Source organism: Pungitius pungitius, chromosome 21 (assembly GCF_949316345.1).
Source record: "Pungitius pungitius chromosome 21, fPunPun2.1, whole genome shotgun sequence".
Lineage (NCBI taxonomy): Eukaryota > Metazoa > Chordata > Actinopteri > Perciformes > Gasterosteidae > Pungitius > Pungitius pungitius.
The window spans coordinates 8,851,381-8,876,594 of record NC_084920.1 but is presented as its reverse complement, the minus strand read 5'-3'; the positions used below and the strand labels follow the sequence as shown (position 1 = coordinate 8,876,594).

Below are 25,214 nucleotides of genomic sequence, written 5' to 3'. Positions count from 1 at the left end.
GATAAATTGAAATGTATTTCTTTTTAACTAGTAAACCTTCACATTCTGAACAATTCTAATTTTAAGCATTCTATTGGGAATTAGTTAACATGCTACTAAACGGAGCAACAATTTTAGGTGCAAGCTAATAATAAGGTGTATATGCTATTTTATTGAAAAAGCAACTTAACTAAAATAACAATGTGTGCACTAGGCGTCTCTTTCCAGCTGTCTCCAGGCTGTTGTGCTGCCTGTGCACGAGCTGAGCGCCTGCTGTTGGAGTCACTCACAATGGACTTTTGCAGCTAGACACACATTGTTTTTGTGTCATTTAGAGTGAAAATTCTTGCGTTTTAGCATTTGAGTCACTTACAAAAGTTGCTAAAAAGTTCTAAATATATTTTTTAAATAGCATAATTTGTTGCAAGGTGCTGTTTGAAAAAGAAATGCCAGGGTGGTCTGAAAAGCTCCACTGGATAGGAAAGTGCACACATTTTCTACCAGCAGAAACTGGATGCTACGTTATAAGCAGACAATGTTCAGAAGAATACGAACAGTCTGTCTCCCTCGTGTGACTCAAAGGTGTACTGCAGAAATAACTTATAGGTTATATACATTTTTTAATTTTTATGGCGGCCAAAATGAAATCTCCTGTGACCGCGCTTTGGGTACGGAACAGGGCTGGACTGGTAATCTGACATACCGGGCCAATGCCCGGTGGGCCGACGCACTTGGGTGCCGGTCGATAGGCCTATACAATTTTTGCACGCCTCCCTCTCCGTGTGTCAGTCAGATGCAGTCATCGGCTCAGAGCCAGAAAGAAATCTGTGGATTAGGATAGAGAAACAAAAACGTAGGAGCAAGGGGGGTGCGGATAAATTGTGGGCCAAAAAAAAAATCTAGAGGTTGATGCCTCAACAAAAATAACCGACATGTTTAGTGCTGTAGCTTCAGTTTCCAAAACTACTACAGTACCTGACGACATGTTGCAGAAACAGCAGGTGAACATAGCACATGGAGGAGGAGAGGTGACTAGCCACAGCGATAGCGGTGCTTGCGGCTCGCAGGCAGCAAAGGAGAAGGTGCAGCAGGTGTCTGAGTCTGACAGTGAAGTCAAGGAGGGACAGAGTGAGCAGGAGAGTGTCATTGAAACGGTAAGCAAGCAGGTAGCTACATGAACAGGGAGGGAGTGTTAATCAGGGCGGGTGCATGAGGATAGTGTGTGTGGGCCTGGCTGGGCCACAACCAAGATGATGACGATTTAACAGTTACCTCAATTAATGAATATTATAATAAGGCAACAAACATAATCGTTGTCGGTTGTTGCTATTATAAAGTCTAAGTGTCAGGTTGTCATTTTTCAAATTGTCACTTAAAAGTTACTGCAATGGCCACTCAGTTAGCTAAAGTCAAATAACACAGCATAAGCTATTTTGCACTGTTTTTGTAGCTAGCAGAGTTGAGAGTTCACTTATTCAATTGCAACTTCGGATATTCTAATGTAACCATTTAAAACTCATAACGGCCGTCGACGGCCCTTCTTCTCTAGGAAAAAGAGAAAATGATGCCATTTGATTATTTTAATTATTACTTGTCCACAAAGAGTTACACGTTAGAAGAGGTAGCTAACGTATGTTATTTGGGGGTTAAAAACTCGCTTTGCATTTTGAAAGCTGTATATTCAACTAACTAGATACTTTCTAGTGTTTCTTCTGAATTTCCAATATCATCAATATGCAATTACGGCAAGTGAAATTTTATATATATATACAGTATATATATATATATATTATCAGGACGTTTTGTGTGGGTACTTTGTATGTATAGGTTTTTTATGGGAGGTATCTCAACAATTAGAGGTAAATGTTGTTTGGTGTCATATTAAAGAGGGGTTTGTGCTCTTTAAAGGGATAGTTCACCCAAAAATGAAAATTGTGTCATTTACTCACCTCCAAGTTGTTTCAAACCTGTATGAATTTCTTTATTCTGCTAAACAAAAAGAAAGATATTTTGAAGAATGTGTACTTTTGTATCAACATCCAGACTTTAGTTTTGTCCACTGGCTGACTCTCTTAGTTTGTGGCAGTCTCTCTACTCTACTTACTTTGTGTAGGCCCTGCTCCACTGCCAGCTTTGATCACCAGGGACTGGGAGTCAGTCAAGAGAGAGTGAGTACACTGGTCCATGGCACTTTTGCTTTCAGCTTTGTATGGGTTTTTGGGAACGGAACAGTAGATATGCATATCTTCAGGGACCGCAAGGTTAGTGTACTGTTTGGTGGTTGTGTCCGACCGATTGTGGTGGGCCGGTCTGAGCAAAAATGCCAGGGCCCTTTTTTGTCCCAGTCCAGCCCTGGTACGGAACCATGTTGAGGGATGGCTGTGCTAGAGGTCCCTGAGGGCAGATTGAAGCTGTGGATTCCTTTTCACTGCTTGGTCTCCCACAATCTTTGAATTGTGTGTGTGAGTGCAATTTGTAATCTTTAGGAACTATTCAGGTACCAGCAGAACACTTGCAGAAGAACATTGGCAGAAGTAGCCCCAGAAATGTCATTCATCCTTATGCTGAAACAGTACCCATGTCGCAAAATTAGTAGGGCTGTCAATAGAAAAAAGGTAAGTAGATAATTGATTTAATTAATTAAATGAACTAATTAATTGCACATTTTGAAATTAATTAATGGCAATTAATTCTGTCTAAAAGTTTGTTTTTCTTCTAAAGACTAAATGTTAAAAGTAATGACTAAACACTTTTAGTTGTTCAATTTTATTTTCTTTAACACAAAACTACACACACAGGATTAACTTGGAGGCAGAATTTGAAATATGTAGAACTAGCAACTCTTCTGCTGTCCTCCCAAATCAATTTTAGCTAACATCCCAGGTTGATTTTTTGCAAAACAATTAAGGTTTTAAAAACAAATTACTAGTTTAAAGTTATTTAATAAATTATTCCAACTTGAAAACCCCCCCAGTAAAAAACACTTAAAAAACAAACATAACAGGCAATTTAGTATAATATAATTATTATCAGAAGGATATAATATGATATAATATAAAATCCATGCTTCATTGTGTTGAGTCATCTGGTGAACATCTTGGAGAACATCTTGGAGAAGTTATCCGCCGGTCGATACCAGCCTTGATGAGCAAAACCAATGTTGCCCAAAGCTGGGTCTATTTAAGGTTGCTCATTGGCTAAATTGTATATCACACATTGTTGTATTTAATCAGCAATTGGCTAGTGCTACATTTGATGTATCCCTCCTTTTCTCTCTCTCAATTTCCTGTTGTCTCCCTTCTGTCCATCTGTGAGGGGTAAAATAGTTTTTACTACAGCAAGCAAAGAGGCTAAGAAACTCCTAGCCTGGCAACTCGGACTAGGCAAGAAACACTTCAAAAGGCCCCACTCATTGCTCCATTTCAAAGCACGACGGTCCATCTCCTGAGCTACTTCCTGTCATGCTTGATCAATGCCAGCCCTGATGTGTAAGGTGTTCACAGTAAACTCTGTTTGTGCTTGTATTCTCCTCTGTAGTTATGGCAGAGTGTATGCAACAGCAGACCCATACCACCATACGATTGGTCCTGGAGCCACATATAGTGTGGGCACTATGGTGAGTCTGATCCAAGTTTCTTAGCTGCTGATTTGATGTATCTGATAAGATGATGAAAAGGTAAAGCATCCTCACTCTCTCCTCTTTGATACCTTGCTGTATGACGAATAGTTAATGTTTGTTTTTAGCTAGCTTTGCAGCTAACATCAAAGATGAAAAACCTTTCCAGAGAAATAAAAAGAGCACCCAAGAGGATGGGGGTGAAACTGAGAGCACAATTTATTTTCTTTTGTGGGTGTTTCCACCAAAGATTAACGACCATCTAGTAAATGCTTCAACGTGCCGTGAGAGATTAAAGTAGAAGCACAAGAGGAAAAAAAGTAGGAGAAGCAGTATTAAAGTTCTCTGCTGCTCGTTGCAGCGTCTTGGACCGATCAGATGAGTGCAGACAGGATTGTGATGACGGGGATAAAAAGCGCCACCTCCTCTATTTATCCCCCAAACTGCTCACAGTCTTCCCCTAGTGCAGCTGCGAGCTAAAAGCCTTCATTGATTACATTGTCTTCCTCTTAATTTACTTAACTAAAACAGTTTTCTTCTGTTTCCATCCTTATTACTCTAAACGTTCTTCTTTTTTATCTTCAAATGTCCTCCTCCCTTTTACCCCACTCTTCCATATCCAGACCCCTCACTTCCAGTATTTATTCTGAATTCTCAATGAAATAAAGACATGAAACTGCAGACTTTGGTTGGATAACACTTTTCTGTAGATGGGAATAATTTCTGATTCAAATAAATATATCTTATCTTGCCTTCCCGGAAGTTCAAATCTTCATGATGGGAAATATTGGTTCAGTTGGATTCTTTCAGGTCTTGTGAGTTTGGGCTGTATGCAGGATGTTACGTTGTGAACTAGGTAGGCAGACTCACGTTGTTGTCAGATGTGTTGATGTACGATACGTAGGCAGAACTTGGTTAAAAAGTCGCCGAGTTGGTGTGATGATACAGTTACCAAGGAGATTTTTCCTAAAGGGGGCCATGGCGGTATGAATGACATGGCTGAATATTTTGACACAATGTTGTAATAAATGTGAATGTTATAAATGTTATAATATGTTATAAATGAATGTTATAATAAAGTGTTTGACATCACATTTTAGTTCATGAAATCGCTTAAGTTACATGACGTTGGTAACCGATGTCGTGTTTTTAAATTCACATAAGAATTTACTTGCTGTTGATGGAGTCTCTTCTGCCTTAAGATCGCAATTTTTACTACTTTTATCTGAAAGTAATGCTAATTTATTAAAGTATTATACATTAACTCATTTAATTTCAATTTAAAATAACCAGACCCAGCCCAGGCCTACCGCGAAGGCTGCTGAAGGTTGGAGGCTACAAGGATGCAGGCTACAAGGATGCAGACTAGCGACTTTGAGACGCAGCTATTGTCTCCTCTATGCAGCTATCAATATTGTAATACTAGCAGTCATCACTGGCTTTCCCCTCTATACAGTAGACGCCTGGATGCTGGTCAGGTATCAGTGTGTATGCGGGCAAATTTCCCAATCTGATATGATATCAGATATTCTCAGGTTAGATTACAAAGGATCAACACATGTCGATCCATACATCCAGCCTAATCCGTGCTGCACATGTTGAGAACGAAGCGATAAGCCTCACTCATTGGTTACTTTCATTGTCAGCTGTGGCAGAAATTCTTATCTCTGTTTAGATTAGCACGGCTGTGCTGTGTTCATAAATAAAGAGTTAGCGGAGAGTGAAAAGTTTGCCAAAGCTAGCAAAATGTTGAAAATCACCACCAGTCAAAGGGCCTCAACATTGGGTTGGCTATCGTCTGATACGCAAGTTATTGTAATGCAATGTCTCTAAAAAGAATGAAATGTCTTATTTAATTACCTGGCTGTTTTCAGTGTATACAGTAAAAGAAGAATCCAGAAGCAGTTGTGTTTTTATCTTCTGGTTGTGGATTCAGTGGAGAGCTTGTTAGATGTCTTGTGTGTTCCGTGCATACTACAGCTAGCAGCACGATTTCCTCAGCTCACTCACAGTCTGTGATCCACTTCACAAGCGATCAAATGTGTGTTTGAAATAGCCATGACGGTTGTCTCGTGTTAGTCTCACCTTAGCAGTCTTCGGCCACTTGTACAAACTTTGCTAACTTGCTAAGTTAAGTATTAAAATGAAAAACTACATTCAGCCAGCACATGCGCAGACACAATCTCCTTTGTTCAATTAAACAAGATACAAGGGGGAAAAAGGGAGGAAGATTTCTTTGGAGGAAAGAGAGTAGTTCATTTTAATATTAATATTAGAAAACGTTCTACATTGAATACTGATCAGAGCTTTTTCATCTTTGATGTTGCAGGCTAGCCTTTACAGAGGAGGGTGCAGTCGCTTCGCTCCCTACTAGAAAAGACAGAGGCACGCCCCCTTTCCTTCCCTGCAAAACAGACACAAAAAACAGCAACAAATGAAATGATTAAATAACCATCTTCACCATCTTGATGGAAAACTAAAATAAAATGCTTTCAGGTCCAGTCGCTTCCCCATTTACAGAGTGTACACGTTGTCATTTATCAATGTAATGTACTTATTTTGGAAAGAACATTTTGTCACTCTGTTTTGAATGCATTTGTATTGACATGATGCGTGAGGGGAAAAAATGAACAGTCAATGAAGACAAAAGGAGAGTAGAAAAGCTAAGCTTTTCATCTCTCAAAAATATTGGTTGGCAAATTAGTACCTTCACAGTGGCCTTTTGCGCTGGATTTAATTCCATTTAATTTCTTTAGCTTTAAGTAATTTACCACCTTAAATATTAAATGCACTAATGTTCAGCAATTGCAAATTAAGAAACACATTTTAGATGGGATTTGTTGAGTAAATGATACAGCCATTCATTCCCTCAGAGAAATGGCTCTATTATAAGTGAGCCAATAACGTCTCTCCTCCTGAAGGGAACGAGACGCTGCGTAAAGACGTTGTGGGAACGCCCCTGCGTGACCGCGTCATGAAGCACGTGTGAAATCTAACCAATGGCGAGCTGGTACATAGGCGGGGACGCCGGACAAGGGCGCTATAAAAGGGACCCGGAGGGCAGGACCATTCATCTCTGAAAGGCCAAATCGAGTGCCACGGGCAGGCCGGGAGTATGGCAGAACGTTTACGCATTGTCCCGTTCCCTTCAGGGAACAAAGGTTACATACGTAACCGAGAGACGTTCCCTCTCAGGGAACTCGAGCTGCGTAAAGACGCTGTATGCCCGAAGCATACGAACAGCTGTTCGGAGAGCCTACACAGGGCGGTCCTGCGAACGTACAGGTCTAGGGCTCTGACTGAGCAGAGGAGGTTAAGCTTCGCCTGGTCCGACGTCAGAAACGGTGGGAGGACAGAAAGCCTGCAGCACAATAGGCCCGACCGAAGCGGACGGGACCTTAGGAATGTAGCCGGGGGAAGGAAGTAGGAACGCCTTCACCATACCAGGTGCAAATTCCAAGCACGATGGGGCCACCGAGAGGGCTTGCATATCTCCAACTCTTTTGAGGGAAGAAATAGCGAGCAGGAAGAGGGTCTTAAGAGCCACATACTTCACTGGGACCTCTGCCATGGGCTCGAAGGGAGCACCGGAGAGACCCTCGAGTACGATGGCCAAGTCCCAGGACGGAACTCTGGTGCTGGCTACTGGCCTCAGTCTCAGAGTGCCACGAAGGAACCTGGATACTAACGGGTGTCTCCCCAGAGAGCGCCCGTCTAGTGGGGCATGGGATGCCGACAGGGCCGCCACATATACTTTGATGGTGGACGGGGATAAACCTGTGGCAAAGCGCTCCTGCAGGAACTCCAGTACTGAACCGACCGGGCAGTTAACTGGGTCCAGCTGACGTTGCCCGCACCAAGTGGCAAAGAGCTTCCATTTACCGGCATACGCCTTCCTCATGGCGGGGGCTCCAGAGTGAAGGATGGTCTCCACGACCTGGGTCGAGAGACCGGCTCCTAGGAGGCGGGTCCCCTCGAGGGCTACGCCGGCAGTCTCCATGGCTCGAGGCGAGGGTAAAAGAGGGCCCTCAACGCCTGAGACCGCAGGTCTACCCTGATGGGAGTCTCCCACAGAGGACCTGCGAGGAGCGACGAAAGGTCTGTGAACCATACTAGAACCCCTGGGAGCAGCGCAACCAGGGAACAACACAGAGGACGAACTGGCGTCACTCTGGAGGTAAACAGGTCCAACTCGGCCGTGCCGAGGTGTTACCAAAGGAGTTCCACCACACCGGGATGGAGTCTCCAGTCCCTGGGCCTCGGCCCCTGATTCGACAGAGTGCCTGCCCCCTGGGCCAGGGCCTGCAGGCAACGCCGAGTGATCTTGACCAGACGGCGCTGGTTTCCCTTCGGGGAGAACCTCCTGGCCCTGAGCCACCACTGAACAGTGGGTGGCTGGCCTAGCTTGACTGCAAGAAGGGTCGAAACTACTCAAGCGGGAGACGGATGTGCCCGCGTCATGGTCGAATCCCAAATAACGCACAGGAAGGTGGTCCAGTGCACTGGGGACAGCACGCTTTTCCTGGCGTTGCGTCTCAGCCCCAGACGGGTGATGCGCTGTTCGTAGATCGACCTGTCGCTTGTGAAGCTCAAAATGCGGATGCCCTGGAGACACACTGGCGCCAGGGCAGCATTCGCGCATTAGGTAAACATCTGGGGTGAGAGGGCTAGGGCGAGTGGAAGAACCAAGTGGTGGTAAGCTTCATCCCCAAAAGCGAACCTCCGGAACTCCCGGTTGTGTGGAACGATGAGGTAATGGCTGTGATAGCCTGACCCTCTGTCTGGGGGAAGGGCTCGTAATTAGGCTTCCAACCACAGCCGGGTCTCTTCTCGCTCCGATATATAAGCCTGCTGGAGGTCTACCCGGGTGGGTAGTACCTCGCGAAGCCGAGGGGGCCGCCACGGGCACCGGGTGGCGCAGCCTCTGTCGACTTTACGCAGGGCCCTCTATTGTTTTAAAGAAGTTGTCAGGCTGGTGTAGAGAAGCAAAACAGTAACAACAACTGTAATATAACTGTTTGGTGAGGGTTCTACTAACCCAACTCAGGAACCAGGCTGGAAAACAGAAGATTTATAAAGTCACTCAGAATGATAACAATATTTATTTTGCATTTTTTATGGATGCATTTCATGTCTTTCATTTTTGGACACAAATATGATTGGAGTCAAATTTGATGACTGTATAACGTTTGGTGCTACTTGCCACAGGGTTTTTAGTAGGGCTGCCAATAGATTAAAACCGTTTAACTATTTAATTGCACATTTTGAAATTCAATGTTGAGTTGAATGTTATTGTTGTTACAATATTGTTAATGAATGTTTGTTTTTCTTCTAAAGACTATACTAAGTAATGAGTAATCACTTTAGAAAGCGTGTATTTTAGTTTTTAGTCAACACCATGTCTACTGCTGAGACCCAGTTTCACAAATGGTGGTCAGTCGCAAATTGAAGATACATTTGTCAGTCACATAGTTGTACATGGAACGCAAGTATACTAGTTATTTTGAAAAAAATAACTCACCTGAGGAAATATCTTGTTTTTAAAACAACCAGGTTTTGTAGAAACTGGCCCCTAGCAGTCCAATACAAAACAATGTTAATCTGAGTTGGTAGGAAATTAATTTAAATTTTAGGGTGTCCAGAATTTACATAGTAACATTAAAAGCATTTAATCATTACCAATGCTTGATAACTATGATCATTATTTATCTAGCTGTGGCATGTGACAAATAATTATCTTTGTTGTAGTTAAAACAATATTTCCATTACTCAACTAATTTTATCCATTGGATTGTTAAATGCAAATAAGAGCAGTTTAGAGCAGTTTATTTGTTTAATTATTTTACTGTGTTGCTACAGAAAAATACATGTCAGTCAATGTGGAGACTTAAAGAAAAAGGGACATGAAGAAATACAAAATAATACAAATTGTTTGTAACATTCAAATTCAAGACGAAATACGTCTTTAACACAATGCTGATATCAGCCAGATATATGACCAAATTAATGGTGAATGTGTAAGAACCTAACTCTAACTCTAAGAGTAACACAGGCAACTCTCACTAATACACCCAAGCATTCTGGTACACACCAATCTCACTCGCCCTCAGTCACACACAAACACACACAAACTCCCCCACTAGTAAATACCAACTGTGCGTGCTGTGTCTGATGGGATAGTAAGGAGGGGAGTCCGGAACGCAGGAAGAAAAGAAGAGAAGCTGCATCCGAGGCAATTTACCCCACAGATCAGAGATAGGAGAGTTCAGTCACTGATGTACCCCCCCCCCCCCTGCACACACATACACATAAATACATACTAACATCAAACAGGTGACTTGTTCCTTTGTAACCATGACACACATACACACTATTGTTTATTTTTCACTCGATCACGCTATACATATTTGCTAGCCTGACAATAGTCCTGTTCCTGTTAGGAAAGTCAGACAGTATATTAGTTAAGTTTACAATACCAATATCAGTGCACACTCAAAATACGGCTGTAAGTTGTCATTCCAGTTTTTAGCTCGGGGGAGATCACCAATAAAAAGGCCGGAAACGTTGCAAAAGCTTTCGAGCAATGTGAGCACAACCGATTTAGGGCACCTTTTAGCTAAAGAGGATAATTCAGGTGGACGTCATGAGCGATCTCATTTTAATTAGATGGTGCAAGATGTAGCAAGGAGAGCTGGGATGTTTTCAGACGGCGCACAATGAATGTCAATCTACGCGTCAGGCCTAACAACACCATTGAACTGTAACATTATTGACGATAAAGGATGAGTCTAAGTTATCTAAAAATAGGAATTGATTAAAAAAAAATAACACGATAAGGGTCTCGATGTCGAGCTGTATTAGATCTGATTTTACTGTTACATTTCCTCGATCTAGTTTTAAAATCTTTTTTTTTTCAGGTCTGTGCTTGTATGTTGCATATTCCTATAATTATATCAGAGGGATGGATGATTGACAATGGTCCAAAAGCAGGTTAATCGAGCCAAACTTATATATAAAGTATATTGAGGTCCGGGTTGCAGCAAAGCAATTTTTAGATCATTCTTAATTTACTTTAAAGCTTGTACAGATGTGCACATGTGTTCAAGAGAGCAGAATTTCTTCTTTCAGTCGCAGTAGGAAATTGATTGCTTTTCATAACCATTTTGTGTCCTTTCATTCATTTCGCCTACATGCATTTTACAATTTCAATATGTACTTGTAGCCGTTCGGGAGCTACTACTGCCGGGTTCCCCGTGAATAAGGCACGGACACATGTTGCAGTGTAACTGTATTTTTATTATTATTATTGTTGTTGTTGTTGGGCAGGTTTGCGTCGTCGCTCAGCTCCTCGGCCTGGCCCCTTAGCACCTGCTTCGAACCACTCCTCAGCGTCCTGCTCACTGTTTTTAAGGGAGACAAATCATCGTCCAGTTGTCCAGCTGCGCTAATTACCTCCCGGCACCGTTCCCTGAACCACTCCCCCGCTCTCCCCCCTGCAGCTGAGCTAACCACACCCCGCCACCACATACCCCCACCGCCCGACTTAGGCCGGGGAGCCGTCCGGCCGAACCGACTCCCCCCCTCTCCCTCCTGTGGGCGAGAGAGGAAGTCCGCCACCACCATCTGCGCCCCCGGCCTATGGACCACTTTGAAGTTAAATGGCTGTAGAGCCAGATACCACCGAGTGATCCGGGCGTTTGTATGCTTCATGCGGTGGAGCCATTGGAGCGGGGCGTGGTCCAAAGGGTGAATTGGCGTCTCAGGAGGTAGTACCGAAGGGAGTCGACCGCCCACCTTATGGCCAGTAGAGATGAGCGAGTACAGCATTATCTGTATCTGTATCTGTTGAACCATATGAATTATCTGTATCCGTATCCGTACTCGGACTGGGCGGGGCCTAACCGGAAAATGGGCGGGGCCTTACCCGGAAGTAGGAAGGATTTACCCCGTAAATTGTCGGAGATGACCTGAAACAGTGCGGTTAAAACAGCATTCCTTCTTAATTCTTATCACTGATGATCATGAGAGAGAGAGGGGAAGTGTGTGTGTGGCTTAATTTGTAATATTAATATTTAGTTATTCAACACAACAAGTCAATGTCAGACACTGAGTGCGTAAAGAGAGCCAGCAGACGGTAAAAAAAACTGATGAGAGAGAGAGAGAGAGAGAGAGAGGGAGAGGGAGAGAGAGACAGAGACAGAGACAGAGAGAGACAGAGACAGAGCGAGAGAGAGGTCAGTGCGTGAAGTAAAAAAAAAAAACTGGTTAGAGCCGACTGAAAAAAAAAAATCCGACAGGCAGAGACGCAATGCGAGTCGCATTCTTAAGCACCACGTCTTAACAAGCCCCACGTTTACCTGAACTCTACTAGTTAAGAACAACAAACCGAAGTAAAAAAAAATAAAGGCGAAGAAATTGTTTAAATTTATCGGGAAAGACCCGCGAACCTGGTGACTGAGGTAGGGAGAGAGGAGTTCTGTGTATGAGTGAGCCGAGCGGGACACAGCAACACAAACAGTATGTGTGTAGTGGAGGGGCGCTGTGACTACCAGCCAATCACAGAACGCAGACACAGACAGCTACCCAATGAGGACTTTTATTCAATCTGAGCACAGATATTGACTCGTATTACTCGTATAATACTCATACTCTGCAAAAGTGCTTTATCCGAGTATCCGGCTCATCTCTAATGGCCAGGCACTCTGGAGAAAGCCATCTCTTCTCTGGACTCTGGCGACAAGGGAACCTTGGGACATAGAACCTTATGGAGCCATCCTTCTTGGTGACCAGAACGATGGGGCTGCACCAGGCACTGTTGGACTCCTCTATTACCCCCATCGCCAGCATAGCAGCTAATTCCCTCTGAACAATTTTCCGCTTTTGTTCAGGTAACCTGTAGGGCCACGATCGCACCGTCACGCCCGGTGATGTCTCGATGTGATGGGATGCGCTATGAGATCCGTGCGACCTGGCAGGAGGGAGAACACCTGGTCTTGCACCTGGGCTATGTCTGTTTGCTGGGTCATAGAGAGATGTGCGTCAAAATGGAGCCGGGTTGGATTGGTGGACTTTGGGACCTCTGGCCCCAGTTCCTCTCTCTCAGCTACTGCAGACACAAGGGAAACAGACTCCGCCTCCCTCCATAATTTGAGGTGGTTGAGGTGGTAGATCTGTGTAGCTCCATCCCTGTCAGATCGCACCGCCTCGTAGTCGACGTCACCAACCCGCCGTGTGACCACAAAGGGCCCTTGCCACTTGGCGAGTAGTTTAGAGCTGGAAGAAGGAAGCAATACAAGTACTTTTTCTCCCGGTGTAAATTGTCTCAGCTTGGCCCCTCTGTTGTACAGTCGCTGTTGACGCTTCTGGGCCTGGAGCAAATTCTCACGTGACAAGTCACCCAGTGGGTGGAGTTTGGCTCGCAGGTCCAGGACGTACTGAATCTCGTTCTTACCGGGCCTCGGACCCTCCTCCCAGTGTTCCTTAAGCAGGTCGAGCACCCCCCGTGGTTTCCTGCCAAAAAGCAGCTCAAAGGGAGAAAATCCCGTGCAGGCCTGGGGAACCTCCCGTACTGCAAACACCAGAGGATCAAGCCATTTATCCGAATTTCGTTCATGGTCGTGAATTAATTTACGAATCATGGATTTTAGTGTTTTATTCAGCCGTTCCATCAGTCCGTCAGTCTGGGGATGATAAACACTGGTCAGAACCGACTTAACCCCCAATAATTCGTAAAGTTCCCACAGTGTGCATGACATGAACACGGTGCCCTGGTCTGTCAGAATCTCTTTCTGGATTCGGACTCAGGAGATGACCTGAAACAGCGCCTGCTCAACGCTCTTTGCAGAGATGTTGCGCAAAGGCACTGCGTCGGGATATCGTGTTGCGTAATCCATCAGAACTAACACAAAGCGATATCCCTGTGCGCTCCTGTGAAATGGCCCGATGAGGTCCATGCCTAAGTGTTCGAATGGCACCTCCATTAACGGTAGTGGTCGTAACGGCGCAGTCGGAATGGCCGGCTGGTTTACCAGCTGACACTGCGGGCAGGATGCCCACCATCGGCGCACATCCGCCCCCAGATGCCAGGCCAGTAAAATCGGGCCAATATCCGGTCCATAGTTTTGTCACTACCCATGTGGCCAGCCATCTGGCTATAGTGAGCCGCCTGGAAAAATATTTCCCAACGGATTTTCGGCACCACCAACTGCGTGTTCTCCTGACCTGTTTGAGTGTCACGACTCACTCTGTATAACCTGTCCCTAATTAATGAAAAGTGCGGGTATGATAATGCTGCATCAGGGCGGACCAGTTGACCATCAATTCGTATCAATTGGTCGAAGGCAAAGCGTAGAGTATCATCACGAGACTGTTCCAGTGGAAAATCTTCCATGGAGCGTAGTTCGGGAGCCAGCGAAGTCTCCGTAGGAGTAACTGTATTTTTATTATTATTATTGTTGTCGTTGAGCAGGTTTGCGTCGTCACTCCGCTCCTCGGCCTGACCCCTGAGCACCTGCTTCGAACCACTCCTCAGCGTCCTCCTCACTGTTTTTAAGGGGGACAAATCATCGTCATGTTGTCCAGCTGCGCTAATTACCTCCCGGCACCACTCCCTGAACCACTCCCCTGCTCTCCCCCCTGCAGCTGAGCTAACCACACCCCGCCACCACATACCCCCACCGCCCGACTTAGGCCGGGGAGCCGTCCGGCCGAACCGACTACCCCCCTCTCCCTCCTGTGGGCGAGAGAGGAAGTCCGCCACGACCATCTGCGCCCCCGGCCTATGGACCACTTTGAAGTTAAATGGCTGTAGAGCCAGATACCACCGAGTAATCCGGGCATTTGTATCCTTCATGCGGTGGAGCCATTGGAGCGGGGCGTGGTCCAAAGGGTGAATTGGCGTCCCAGGAGGTAGTACCGAAGGGAGTCGACCGCCCACCGGATGGCCAGGCACTCCTTCTCCACTCTACTGTACCTGGCCTCTCTCTCTGATAGTTTTCGGCTGATGTAGAGTACCGGGTGGTCTACCCCCTGCACCTGCTGGGACAAAACGGCCCCCAGCCCTCTGTTCGACACATCTGTCTGCAAGAGAGAGAAAAAAAGGGAGAGAGAAGGTTAGGTGTATGGAGCAGGGGTCCCCCACAGAGAGCTGCCTCAACCGCCCACTGGCACCGCTCCGTCCACTGGACCGGATCTGAGGCACCTTTCCGGGTCAGGTCATTCAAGGGGCTGGTCAGCGCCGCAAAGCCCAGGATGAACCTCCTGAACCGCCACCCCCAAAACTGCCTCACCTCCTTTTTTGTCTTGGGCCGCGGGCAGGCTGCGATAGCTTCCGTCTTGTCCACCTCAGGACGCACCTGCCCACCGCGGGTATAACCCAAACGGAGTGGAGATAGCCGTCTTTTCTCTGGACTCTGGCGACAAGGGAATCTGCCAGTAGCCCTTGGTTAAATCCAGTGTCGTAAAAAAAACGCGCAGTGCCCAATCAGTCCAGGAGTTCGTCGACCCGGGGCATCGGGTACACATCAAACCGTGACACAGCGTTCACCCTGCGATAGTCCACACAGAACCTTATGGAGCCATCCTTCTTGGTGACCAGAACAATAGGGCTGCACCAGGCACTGTTGGACTCCTCTATTACCCCCATCGCCAGCATAGCAGCCAATTCCCTCTGAACAATTTTCCGCTTTTGTTCAGGTAACCTGTAGGGCCACGATCGCACAGTCACGCCTGGTAATGTCTCGATGTGATGCGCTATGAGATCCGTGCGACCTGGCAGGAGGGAGAACACATCATTAAACTGGTCTTGCACCTGAGCTATGTCTGTTTGCTGGGTTGCAGAGAGATGGGCGTCGAAATGGAGCCGGGTTGGATTGGTGGACTTTGGGACCTCTGGCCCCAGTTCCTCTCTCTCAGCTACTGCAGACACAAGGGAAACAGACTCCGCCTCCCTCCATAATTTGAGGTGGTTGAGGTGGTAGATCTGTGGTCGACTGTTTTTAAGGGGGACAAATCATCGTCATGTTGTCCAGCTGCGCTAATTACCTCCCGGCACCGTTCCCTGAACCACTTCCATGCTGTCCCCTGCAGCTGAACCACACCCCGCCACCACAGTACTGTATGTCTGTTTTAAGGTTGTGGGTGTAATTTTCCTTTGTTTGTGTACCATAGAGACACGTTTATAGCGTCTAACCAGAAGAAATACAAATATATCAAAAGCAATTTGTTTTTGCATAATAGTACATTGATTTTCAGGGTCAGACAACAGCAATATTTTATTTGGCAATAAAAGGCTTTTTCATCTGTTTGTTTGGATCAAGTTTGATGTCTTTCTACGTGTCTGTGGTCAAATTACAGAGGTTGCTGTAGGCCTACAACTTCCTACAGGAATGAGTCATAAATAGCCTCTACATGTCCTTTCTCTTGGACTAGACTCTTTAAGTTTTCATCTGCAGCCCTTTGGTTTGTCAGCTCGTTTTAGTTGGGGAAATGGAGAGGACGAGTTTAAATCAGTCTGTTTCTTGATGTTATGACATCTCTAAACCATGGCGCCTGAGCTAGGGGATGACGCAGACAGCCGAAAACAACTGTATTTAAGCTTGTCATTCATGTGTAACAGAAGGTTTTATTTTTCGTCAGTCATCCCAAAAACAAGTTGAAAGTAAAGACCTTTTTTAAGTTAACATGACGTATCATGTAGCATTTTTATCTGCCATGCTCATGTTTTGCAGTGGAGCAGCACAGTTCCCTGCAGTTAAAGAAACAGCTGTGACAGCTTTTTATGCCTGATTGTTATTATTGATGATAAAACCTCCTTTTTTCTTAACCGTAACCAGGTAATACTGTTGCCAAAACCTAACCTGGTCCGATGTTATGTTTCATGCAAGCATGACTGCATTGGACGTATTCTTGGAGAAACCCCCATATTACAATCACATCAATTAGTAGTCATTAGAAATCTCTTTATACATAATTTAATGAAAAGACTGATCAACGTCTTTTTGTTTTGTTTATTGTGTCCTTTGACGTCTCCCTCTATAATACATAGGACACTATGTTCCCATTCTCACGTACTTGTTTCTTGTCTTCAACTTGTGTCTTTGTTCATTAAGCAAATGGAGCTGCTGGGGTGCAAAACCATTTCAGACTTGATCTGACAGGGTTAGATGATTAACCCATAATCATCTGCATCACGTTCAAAAGGAAACTTGTATATATGTAAGTATCCTTGTAAATGTAATAATAACTAAACTGCATTCACTCATTTACACCCATTCATACACTGATGACAGCAGCTACCGTAAACAGGGACACCTGCCTTACAATAACATCATTCACACACTGTAGTCACAGTTGGGGTTAAATGTCTTCCCCACAAACACATAGACTTGCAGGTTAACCAGGCCTGGGATCGAACCACCAGGCCTCTGATTGGAGGACGACTGTGCTCCCCACTCACCCATAGTCACCCCAAGTTACCTTAACCAAGACTTTTGTCTGTGGGTTTGTGACAGAGCCGGAATTAGAAAGTGTATGAATAGAGTGGGCTTCTACTATCAAAGCAGCCACAGAGGAGCCAATTTAAAGGGCACGTATTTTTCATGAAGCCACTCCTCTTAGCAAGGTTCTGAGCTCAGACGGAGATGAGGTGCAGATGAGAGAAGAACCATGTTTACCACACACTACTCTTTCCCTTCGGATAGCATTTAAACACGTGCGCTCTCCTTTTGTTTCACGGTTATCAGTTTAGTGTCGATTGATTTCAACAGATAGAAGTTTCTATTATAAATAAAACCAAACAAACCATCTGGAGATCATAACCTGCTGGTGCTGTGTTGGATTTTTCTCTTTTTTTTGTATGTAATCTGCAAATAGGTGATACGTGGTTTCTTTAAGGGTATTTCTTCAATCTTTGAAAAGCTTCTGTGTTGCTTGTTTTTCAACAATAAAACAATTTTGCTGTTGGCTCAGCTTCAGTGAATGCAGCACTTGATTTATATTGTTTTATCGTGTCTATAAAGCAGACATATTTATGAACACATATGAATTACCCTCAATACACTTTAAAGATCCACCTGTCAGGTTCTGTTCTTTCCTCAGTGAGTTAACTCCAGGCAATCAGCCTCACCTTTTCAACCCAGACTGAAAAGCCCCAGCTCTTCTGTAATGAGTGACAGCGTCACACTTTGTGCACACTTCAACCACAGAGAGGCGTTGGAGGGGAAGCTCGCAAGGATCCTTGTGGAGCTTGTGGGGGGGAGGCCTCTCAATCAATTAACGTCTGAGGGAGGTATTTTCCCAAAGTGATTAGTATGTTTGTCAGCTCAGAGCAGCTCTCAGTAAGGATCTCCTCTGCATCTCCTCCGTGGACCTCAGCGTTCTTCCCACTAGTCATGGAGTATAATGTACTCTACTGCTCGCTTCTCACTGTAAAAAAATAGGAATTATCTTAGGCGGACATCAAGAATGACAGTGTTCACTTGATCCTCAACAATAATACTTTTAAATAATTGCTTCTTTTTGGAGGGATGAAATTGTGTGCTAAATGTCTTCAGCAAGCTGTCTGATCACTGCAGCGCTGGCATGAAATGAATAATAAATAAATCGAATAATAATAATGTCAAAGTCAAAGTTATTAGAATTTCCATGGAAAAAATGGATGCATACCAAAAACAACTATATGTAGTGAAGGAAAATGTGCATAGAATCACCTGTAAAACATAAACAGGCTTCATATAGAATATTCAAATTTATTTGAAGTGAATTAATCTAAAATAAATTCACAAAATTTAGTAGGTTTGAAGGCCTCTCTTTAATCTCCTAGACAATAAGTCTTCATTTTCAAATTGTTATTCATATCTGTTTCTGAGATTTTACATGTGCCACTGTTTGTTGTTTACGTGGTTTACTGTGTTTTATTAATTAATATCAGTCATGATATGTCACTTTTTTATTAATAATTTAACCACTATGTATGGTTAATTGTAAATGAAATATGATGAAATCTGAGTCTGAGCCTGTGTGTGTGTCCTCGCCGTCCTTATTGCTGTATAAAAGTGACATAACTGGAATTTATTGAAACGTTGTGTTTCAGGGCATTTTCTCACCTGTAGTCAACACATAGTGGAATTTGGAATATAAGAATAAAATAAGTAAAGTAAAATAAAATTATACAAGCAAGAGTTAACAATATAAACAGATAAATACATTAAAACACATGTATGTCCATATGTTTCTATGCTGAGAGAAACCACTGTGCATGTGTTCCAGGGAAGAAGTATTTGGTTCAATGGGGGACACAGACTTGGTTCAAAAGACCAACTGCGGAGGGGAAAAAATTATTTCTATGGCAAGAGGTCTTGGTCCTGATGGATCTCAAAGAGTCGGGGTGACAGGGATCGGCCACAAGCTTTCCTGCTGGAGGCAAACAAGTCCCGGAAGGACAGCAGATTGCAGCCAATCACCCACTCTGCACAGCTTATAACACGCTGCAACATGCCTTGTTCTTGGGTGGGGCTGCAGCGTACCAGAAGGGGGTGCGAGGCCTAAAACGTTTGGGAGCCGCTGCCTTAGAACATTTATTAATCATAACCTGGATTATCAGGTGATTAATTTAAACAGATAAGCTAATGAATACATCCCCTGCTGCCAGTAGAAGCGGTTCGTGGTCATTTGGTGTCTGAGTAAAGGCCATTTGATTCAAAAAATTTTCCCTTAAAAACAATCCCAATCACAGCGGCCTTGTTATTCCTGAGGTCGTTGGGGTCATCTTACAACGCTGGCTCTGAATTTGTGTTTCTCTGATTGAATACAATTTACTCAGTGGATATGTGATTGACTGGAGCGGCTTCAAAAGTATTTGTTTTTTTTAGATGTCTTTAGGAAAATTAAACAGAATGTTGTTATTTCACGCTAGCAAATTCCACAAATTCCACACTGACCTGCTTGTTTTCTCTTTTTTAGTAAATAAAAGAAAGACTAGAGGGATGATTACAGATGGCCATCAACTAAAAAAAGAGCAACACGGACACAGAAGGACACTTAAAAAAGATCAGCTATTTGTAATAGCTATTTGTAAAGGAGCCCTTCTATCAAGAACGCCAGTCTAAGAAGACGGACGCGGGAGGTTTTTGGGTCTGCTCCGAGGCCATGGCCTGAACCAGCCAGTAGTCTGCCTCCGACCCCTGACGAGTGGAGGAGACCCCAGAGTCACCAGAAAACATTTTATTTTTATAAACTTTTTAAGTTTATGATTTCCAAAAAGAGCAAACATAATGTACGTATATACATATTATATATATATTATGTGTGTAACATAGTAAGTATGTTGAAAAAAAAGAGCATATTTGTGTCTTTCGAGTTTAGATGAGGGAGGTGAGGAGAGGAGATCACCCCCCGGTCTGTCTTCGGATTATCTTCTCCCTCTGCTAGATGGAACAGGGGTTTTAGGGTGGGTGCAGGCATGTGTTATTGTGTGTGTTGAGGGGTGGGGGGGCTAGCAGGTCCAGCAGACATGCTATGGGACTACGGGGCAGTCTTCCGCTAATGAACTGCAGTAAGATAGTTGTTACTCTGGCTAGTTTTGTTAAGCAGTTTGCATTTTGTAGATTCCAAAAAAAGAATGACAAATATGTCTGTGAAAAAGCAGACACTGAATGAGAGCCACAAGGCGGTTATTTGATGAGCTCAGAAGGTCTGCTTGAGGCCTGGCTGCCCCCCCTCGCTACTAAACATGTCGTAGTGCTGTCGTGGTTTGAGGTGGCTGTGCTGTGTAGTGAACTGCTTTTGTGTATGGTGTTGGTTAGGACAGGGCGGGGTAGATGGCACTTTTGAGTCCTAGAAAAGTCCCACCCATCCGTCAGCGTCCACCGCCGAGAAGGGATGCTGGATGGAGTTGGGGGGGCTTATATGAAGTAAAAAAAAGTGTCACGAACAAACAAACCTTTTACTAAGAGTCTCTTTAAATCTTTCTATTTATATGGATCTCTGCTTTAATGAAATCCTATATTTAGACATTGTACTAATAACATGCTGTCAGGCATGGTGGGAGAGTCAGTTGTAGCCATTTACTAATGTTGTATTTATTGTATTACCACTAAGGCGAAAAAAACATTTATATATGAATATAGATATATCTATTTGTGATCTTCAACTTTTGGACATAAGTTTTAAACTTTGATTTTCAACTTCCATGCAGGATTCAATGCACTGTCGATGTATGATGAGGTTTCTACTTGTGTGATGTTTCATTTTGTTGACATTTGTTCCTTTCCCTTCAGTTCAGCTACTGAATGTATCTTCAAAAACGCTTAAACTTTTTAGGTAGATGTTGTTGTTTTATATATACTTCAAAAAGAAAAACATACAGTACTCTGTAAATTATATACATGTGTAAATTATATAGCAAAATGTTTCTGATAATATGCTGGACTTCTTCTACTGACCCAGATAGATTGTAATGCCATGGTCTAAAATAAGAAAGAGTAAGGGAAAAAGGCAGAGATGAGGAAAGCATTTGAAAGCCTGCAGCCATGGGGAAGCCAGTGGGAGAGAGATGTGTAATCATCAGAGGATCAGTCAGGAGTTTTCTCAGCAAGAACAAAGTGAAGGGGAGTTTTCCCTCCTGTGTGAGAGGAAGAGACAGACGGAGGAAGTGTCTCCTTTGAGGTGCATGGTGTGGACAAAATATCAGATACTTCAATTGGTACATCAAGTTGATTCTAAATGGGTTGATACCACTTTGATTATTATCAACAATTATATGAGAATGATCAGGAAAAATGGGGGGGGAAAAAGAAAAGATTTTTTATCATTATTTATTTCTTTAGTGAATATAGCTAATTGAATCTGCCCCTTTGTGTGTGCGTGACTAAATTATAAATCACCCTGCAAATATCATATATCTTGAGCTTTTGCTGAGATAGGCAAGAAAGGATCTGGTCTTTACGGCCTCTGTCTATTTTAAAGGATTAATAAAGTTTGTTGTCGTCATTTGCAGACTCCATGCAGCCATTTCATAAATGTTATTCACAGTTCAACCTGTCTTGGTGATTGGTTGACCGACAGCTCCAAAAAAAAATCAACTTCATTTTGGTCCTTTACTGTTTGTGCTCTGTGTGGCAGAACTAACGTCTACAACAATTCAAGGCCTATAGTGGTGGACTTGATGTACCCCACATGAGCTGCTCTGATGGCAATCAGCATAATTACTACAGAAAAAAATGCCCCCATCTCAGGATTTGTTTGTTTAAAAAACAAATTAATACATGCTCGTTCTTAGTGTACTATTCATTATTTACAATATATAAATAAAAGCGTCAGCTAAATGACATGTAATGTAATGTAAATAGATCATTTTTAGGTGAGTATTTCTTTGAAAAACTGCTTGGTTTTCTTTTAAAGCTGATAAACAACTTACTGACCTGATTCAGTTGATCTGATGTGGAATAAGCTCATTTATTTTATGATTCTGTTATTTTGCCCACTTCCTGTAGAGCACAGTGTGTAATGATGAAAGTGGAGTGACCCGAGGTCCCCCTGGGTTGGCGGCCGACATTCTAGAGGCCTTGAGTTTGGAAAACATAATTTGAGGAGAGGAATGTTCAAGCTCCTATTCTTCCCTCTCATCCTCTTCAGTTCAGCTCCCCTAATGAGCAAAGACTCAGATATTGCTTCGGTGCGAAAGTCCCAGAAATACCTCCCATGTAGCTGCATTCATTTCTTGAAGTCATGCAAAGTGCATGGTGCACAAGGACGGGCTCACACAGGATGGATTTCTAACTTAAAACCCAACGAGAGACTGTGGGTGAATCTCATTTCTCTGTCTTACCCATTCCCCTTACCCCTCCCCCTCGGTTTTGCGCGTTCATGTGAGGGGAAGTGGTGTCTCGATTCTCATTTTGATTAAGGGCTAGGGCCAAGGCGTAGGGCTACATAGCCCTTGAAACGAAGTTTGCGGAGGACCACACTTGAAACCGAGGGGTAACAGTTAACAACGTAGGAATTTCTCAAAAGTGCCGGCATCAAGTTTTTTTTATGGCTGAACGTCGAACTGTGAAGGAGTCGCACAAATCTAAGTATTTTCAGCAGTTTAATTGATATTATAATTATGACACTCGTGTTTTATGATCCTTTTAATAAAATGTTCAAGTGGTTTTAATTGTAATGTTTTTGTTTTGAATCGGTAGTAAACCGCTAGCTAGCAGCTATGCGCTATTTGTCGAGCTGAGCTATCTATATGACAATTCATATTGTCGTCTGAGAAACAATCGTCTTCTTCTATGTCTTTGACTGATGGCACCCAAGCGTGCAAAGATAAAGAGAGCCCAGGCAATCGATATCACGACCTGAGACGACGGCATCTTCGTTTATGTCAACACTTGTCGCCTCTGTTGACGTAGCAGCCAGCTAGCGGCAAGGGATGATGACGCAACCAGTTATCGAGTGGTGTCTCATTTCTTAGAGGAACTTTCTCACCCCTACCCCCTTTCTCTCGGTATCGAGGGGCAAGGGGAAGACACAGACGAAGGGGTAGGGGAAGGGGAAGGGGTAAGACAGAGAAATGAGACGCAGCCTAAGTCAGACTGACTTAGTCTGCATGAGTGGATGTGTCCACTGGACTGCCTTTTTAATACCTGTCCACAATCATTAACCGGGATGATGAAATAAGACACGAATACAGAAGAGGAACATAGTGGGACTTTTACGTAGAACAATCTCATGAAAAACAACTAACGAATCTCTGACACGTTCTTCCGAACTTTTCTGTTCTTTTTGTTTGTGTGTTGAAGACTTCTTTCATGCTGTAAAGGCTGTCTATCCATTGGTGGTTGGAGAGATTTTTTTAAAATATGGCGTGAAGTGAAGCAGCTTTCATTGAAAGCTATGGCTGATTCCTCTGATTAGCCTTCTGTTGTAGCAAGCATGTTGTCCTTTATCTTGGTCTATTTGTCTTTTCATCCCCGTTCCCTCCAGAAAACAGGCGTCCGTGCAATAGCAAAGTCTGTCTACAAAGTTTCATCTACTTTACAGTACACATACTATATGAAAAATCCTTGAGCTTCCTACCAAAATTCATGGACGTCTTCAGTAAAACTATTCCTTTCTATTGTGTATACCTGCAAAACCAAAAGCATCTATGATTCCCTGAACCCTCCAGGCATCCAGACATCGTCACCCAACCCCCCAGTGTAACCCAGCTAGACCCCATCTACCATCCATGAGCCAAAACCACATCTACCTCCCCTAGTAACTCACTGACCTCCACCATGAAGCCTGCAGTGTTCCATTTCAGCCCAAACTATATTTATCCGCAATTGGTCAGAAGCATCATAGAAATTTGTTTCATCAAGCTTAATGTTATCTTACAACTATTCAATGCTCTTGAAAAAGTGTAGTGAATGTATGGAATCCTATGTGGAGCAGGTTGTATCTCATGTCATTGTACTAAAAAAGATAAATCAGTATCAGGGTACATTAAACTGCTTTGGTTGTCCCCAATTGTACAACTTTATTTTAAGAACAAATATTTGACACTCTAAATGTATATAACTTCACCTGTGCAATTGACTAAAGATCTTACCACCCTTGGGGTTTAAATTGTGTGTGGTTTCTTTTTTTTGCAAGGTTACAAGAATTTTGTTTTCACCAAACGTGACGTGAATTATTCACACCACAGGATTTCATACAAAATCTATGGACAGACGCAATTAGACTGGAGAGGCGTGTCAAACAGAAAAATCAGAGTTGAGATGCTACCCTTCACTGACTTAAATCAGAAAAAATGGAGGATGACATTTTAATTAATACACTAAACTATAGTTTTCTAAAATGTTAATTTGTTTTCCAAAATGGTAATTTGTCTCGAGCTTTGTAAAAGTGTTTCATTCTTTGTAATGTTGCTTTGCATTTCCCGGACACCTTATGTACCAGTCACCCAGACGTAGTTCCTGCAGAAGTTGCTTACGTATGCTATATATATATATATATTAGGGCTGTCAAATGATTAAAAATTTTAATCAAATTAATTTGATTAAATTTTTAGTGGATTAATCATGATTAATCACACCTGACACCTGCGGGTCTCTGGCGCAAACGACTTGATGAACCTGACGGCCTGACATATGCCTGCAGGTGGCAGTAATGTGTTGTATAGGATGAAGTGCATTCCCTAGAGGAAGAGGCACTTTACTGACCTGAATAATTTGTCACACTGCGCATGCGTGAAATGCGTCAAAAAAATTGACGTAATTAACAACAAACAGCTAATTAACGCGGTTAACGCGCTATTTTTGACAGCCCTAATATATATATACAGTATATATATATAAATAAAAACAACCATGATATATATATATATATATATATATATATATATGTATATATATATATATATATATATTAGGGCCGGGACTTTAGCACGTTAATTATGATTAATTAATTACAATGTGAATTAAGATTAATTAATTACACAAAAAAACACATTAAACATTTTTTATGCATTTTTACACTTATTTTTTGCACCGCGGAACGTTTCTCACTGGATGAGTTTCGGAGGACCGATTATACTGGAGCTCCAACTAGCGTTCATGACTTCAGACAACAACAAACCACAGTGAACATG

General features: G+C 43.3%; 1 protein-coding gene across 4 annotated transcripts in view; it reads left to right on the top strand.

Annotated features, from left to right (window-relative positions):
• Nucleotides 1-23,176, top strand: part of rbfox3a (RNA binding fox-1 homolog 3a) — a 141,388-nt gene extending 118,212 nt beyond the window's left edge. For 2 of the 4 annotated variants that reach the window (XR_005119864.2, XR_005119862.2), the window contains 3 exons: nt 3,517-3,595; nt 16,705-16,810; nt 19,556-23,176. Coding sequence is in view for 2 of the 4 variants with exons in the window: in XM_037463949.1 (XP_037319846.1) it covers nt 3,517-3,595; nt 5,925-5,969 (124 nt within the window). In the remaining 2 variants the exon portion in view is untranslated. Of the gene's footprint in view, nt 1-3,516; nt 3,596-5,924; nt 6,087-16,704; nt 16,811-19,555 lie in introns of those variants that run through there. The other 2 variants (XM_037463950.2, XM_037463949.1) reach the window with 2 other exon arrangements.
• Nucleotides 23,177-25,214: the final 2,038 nt, after the last annotated feature.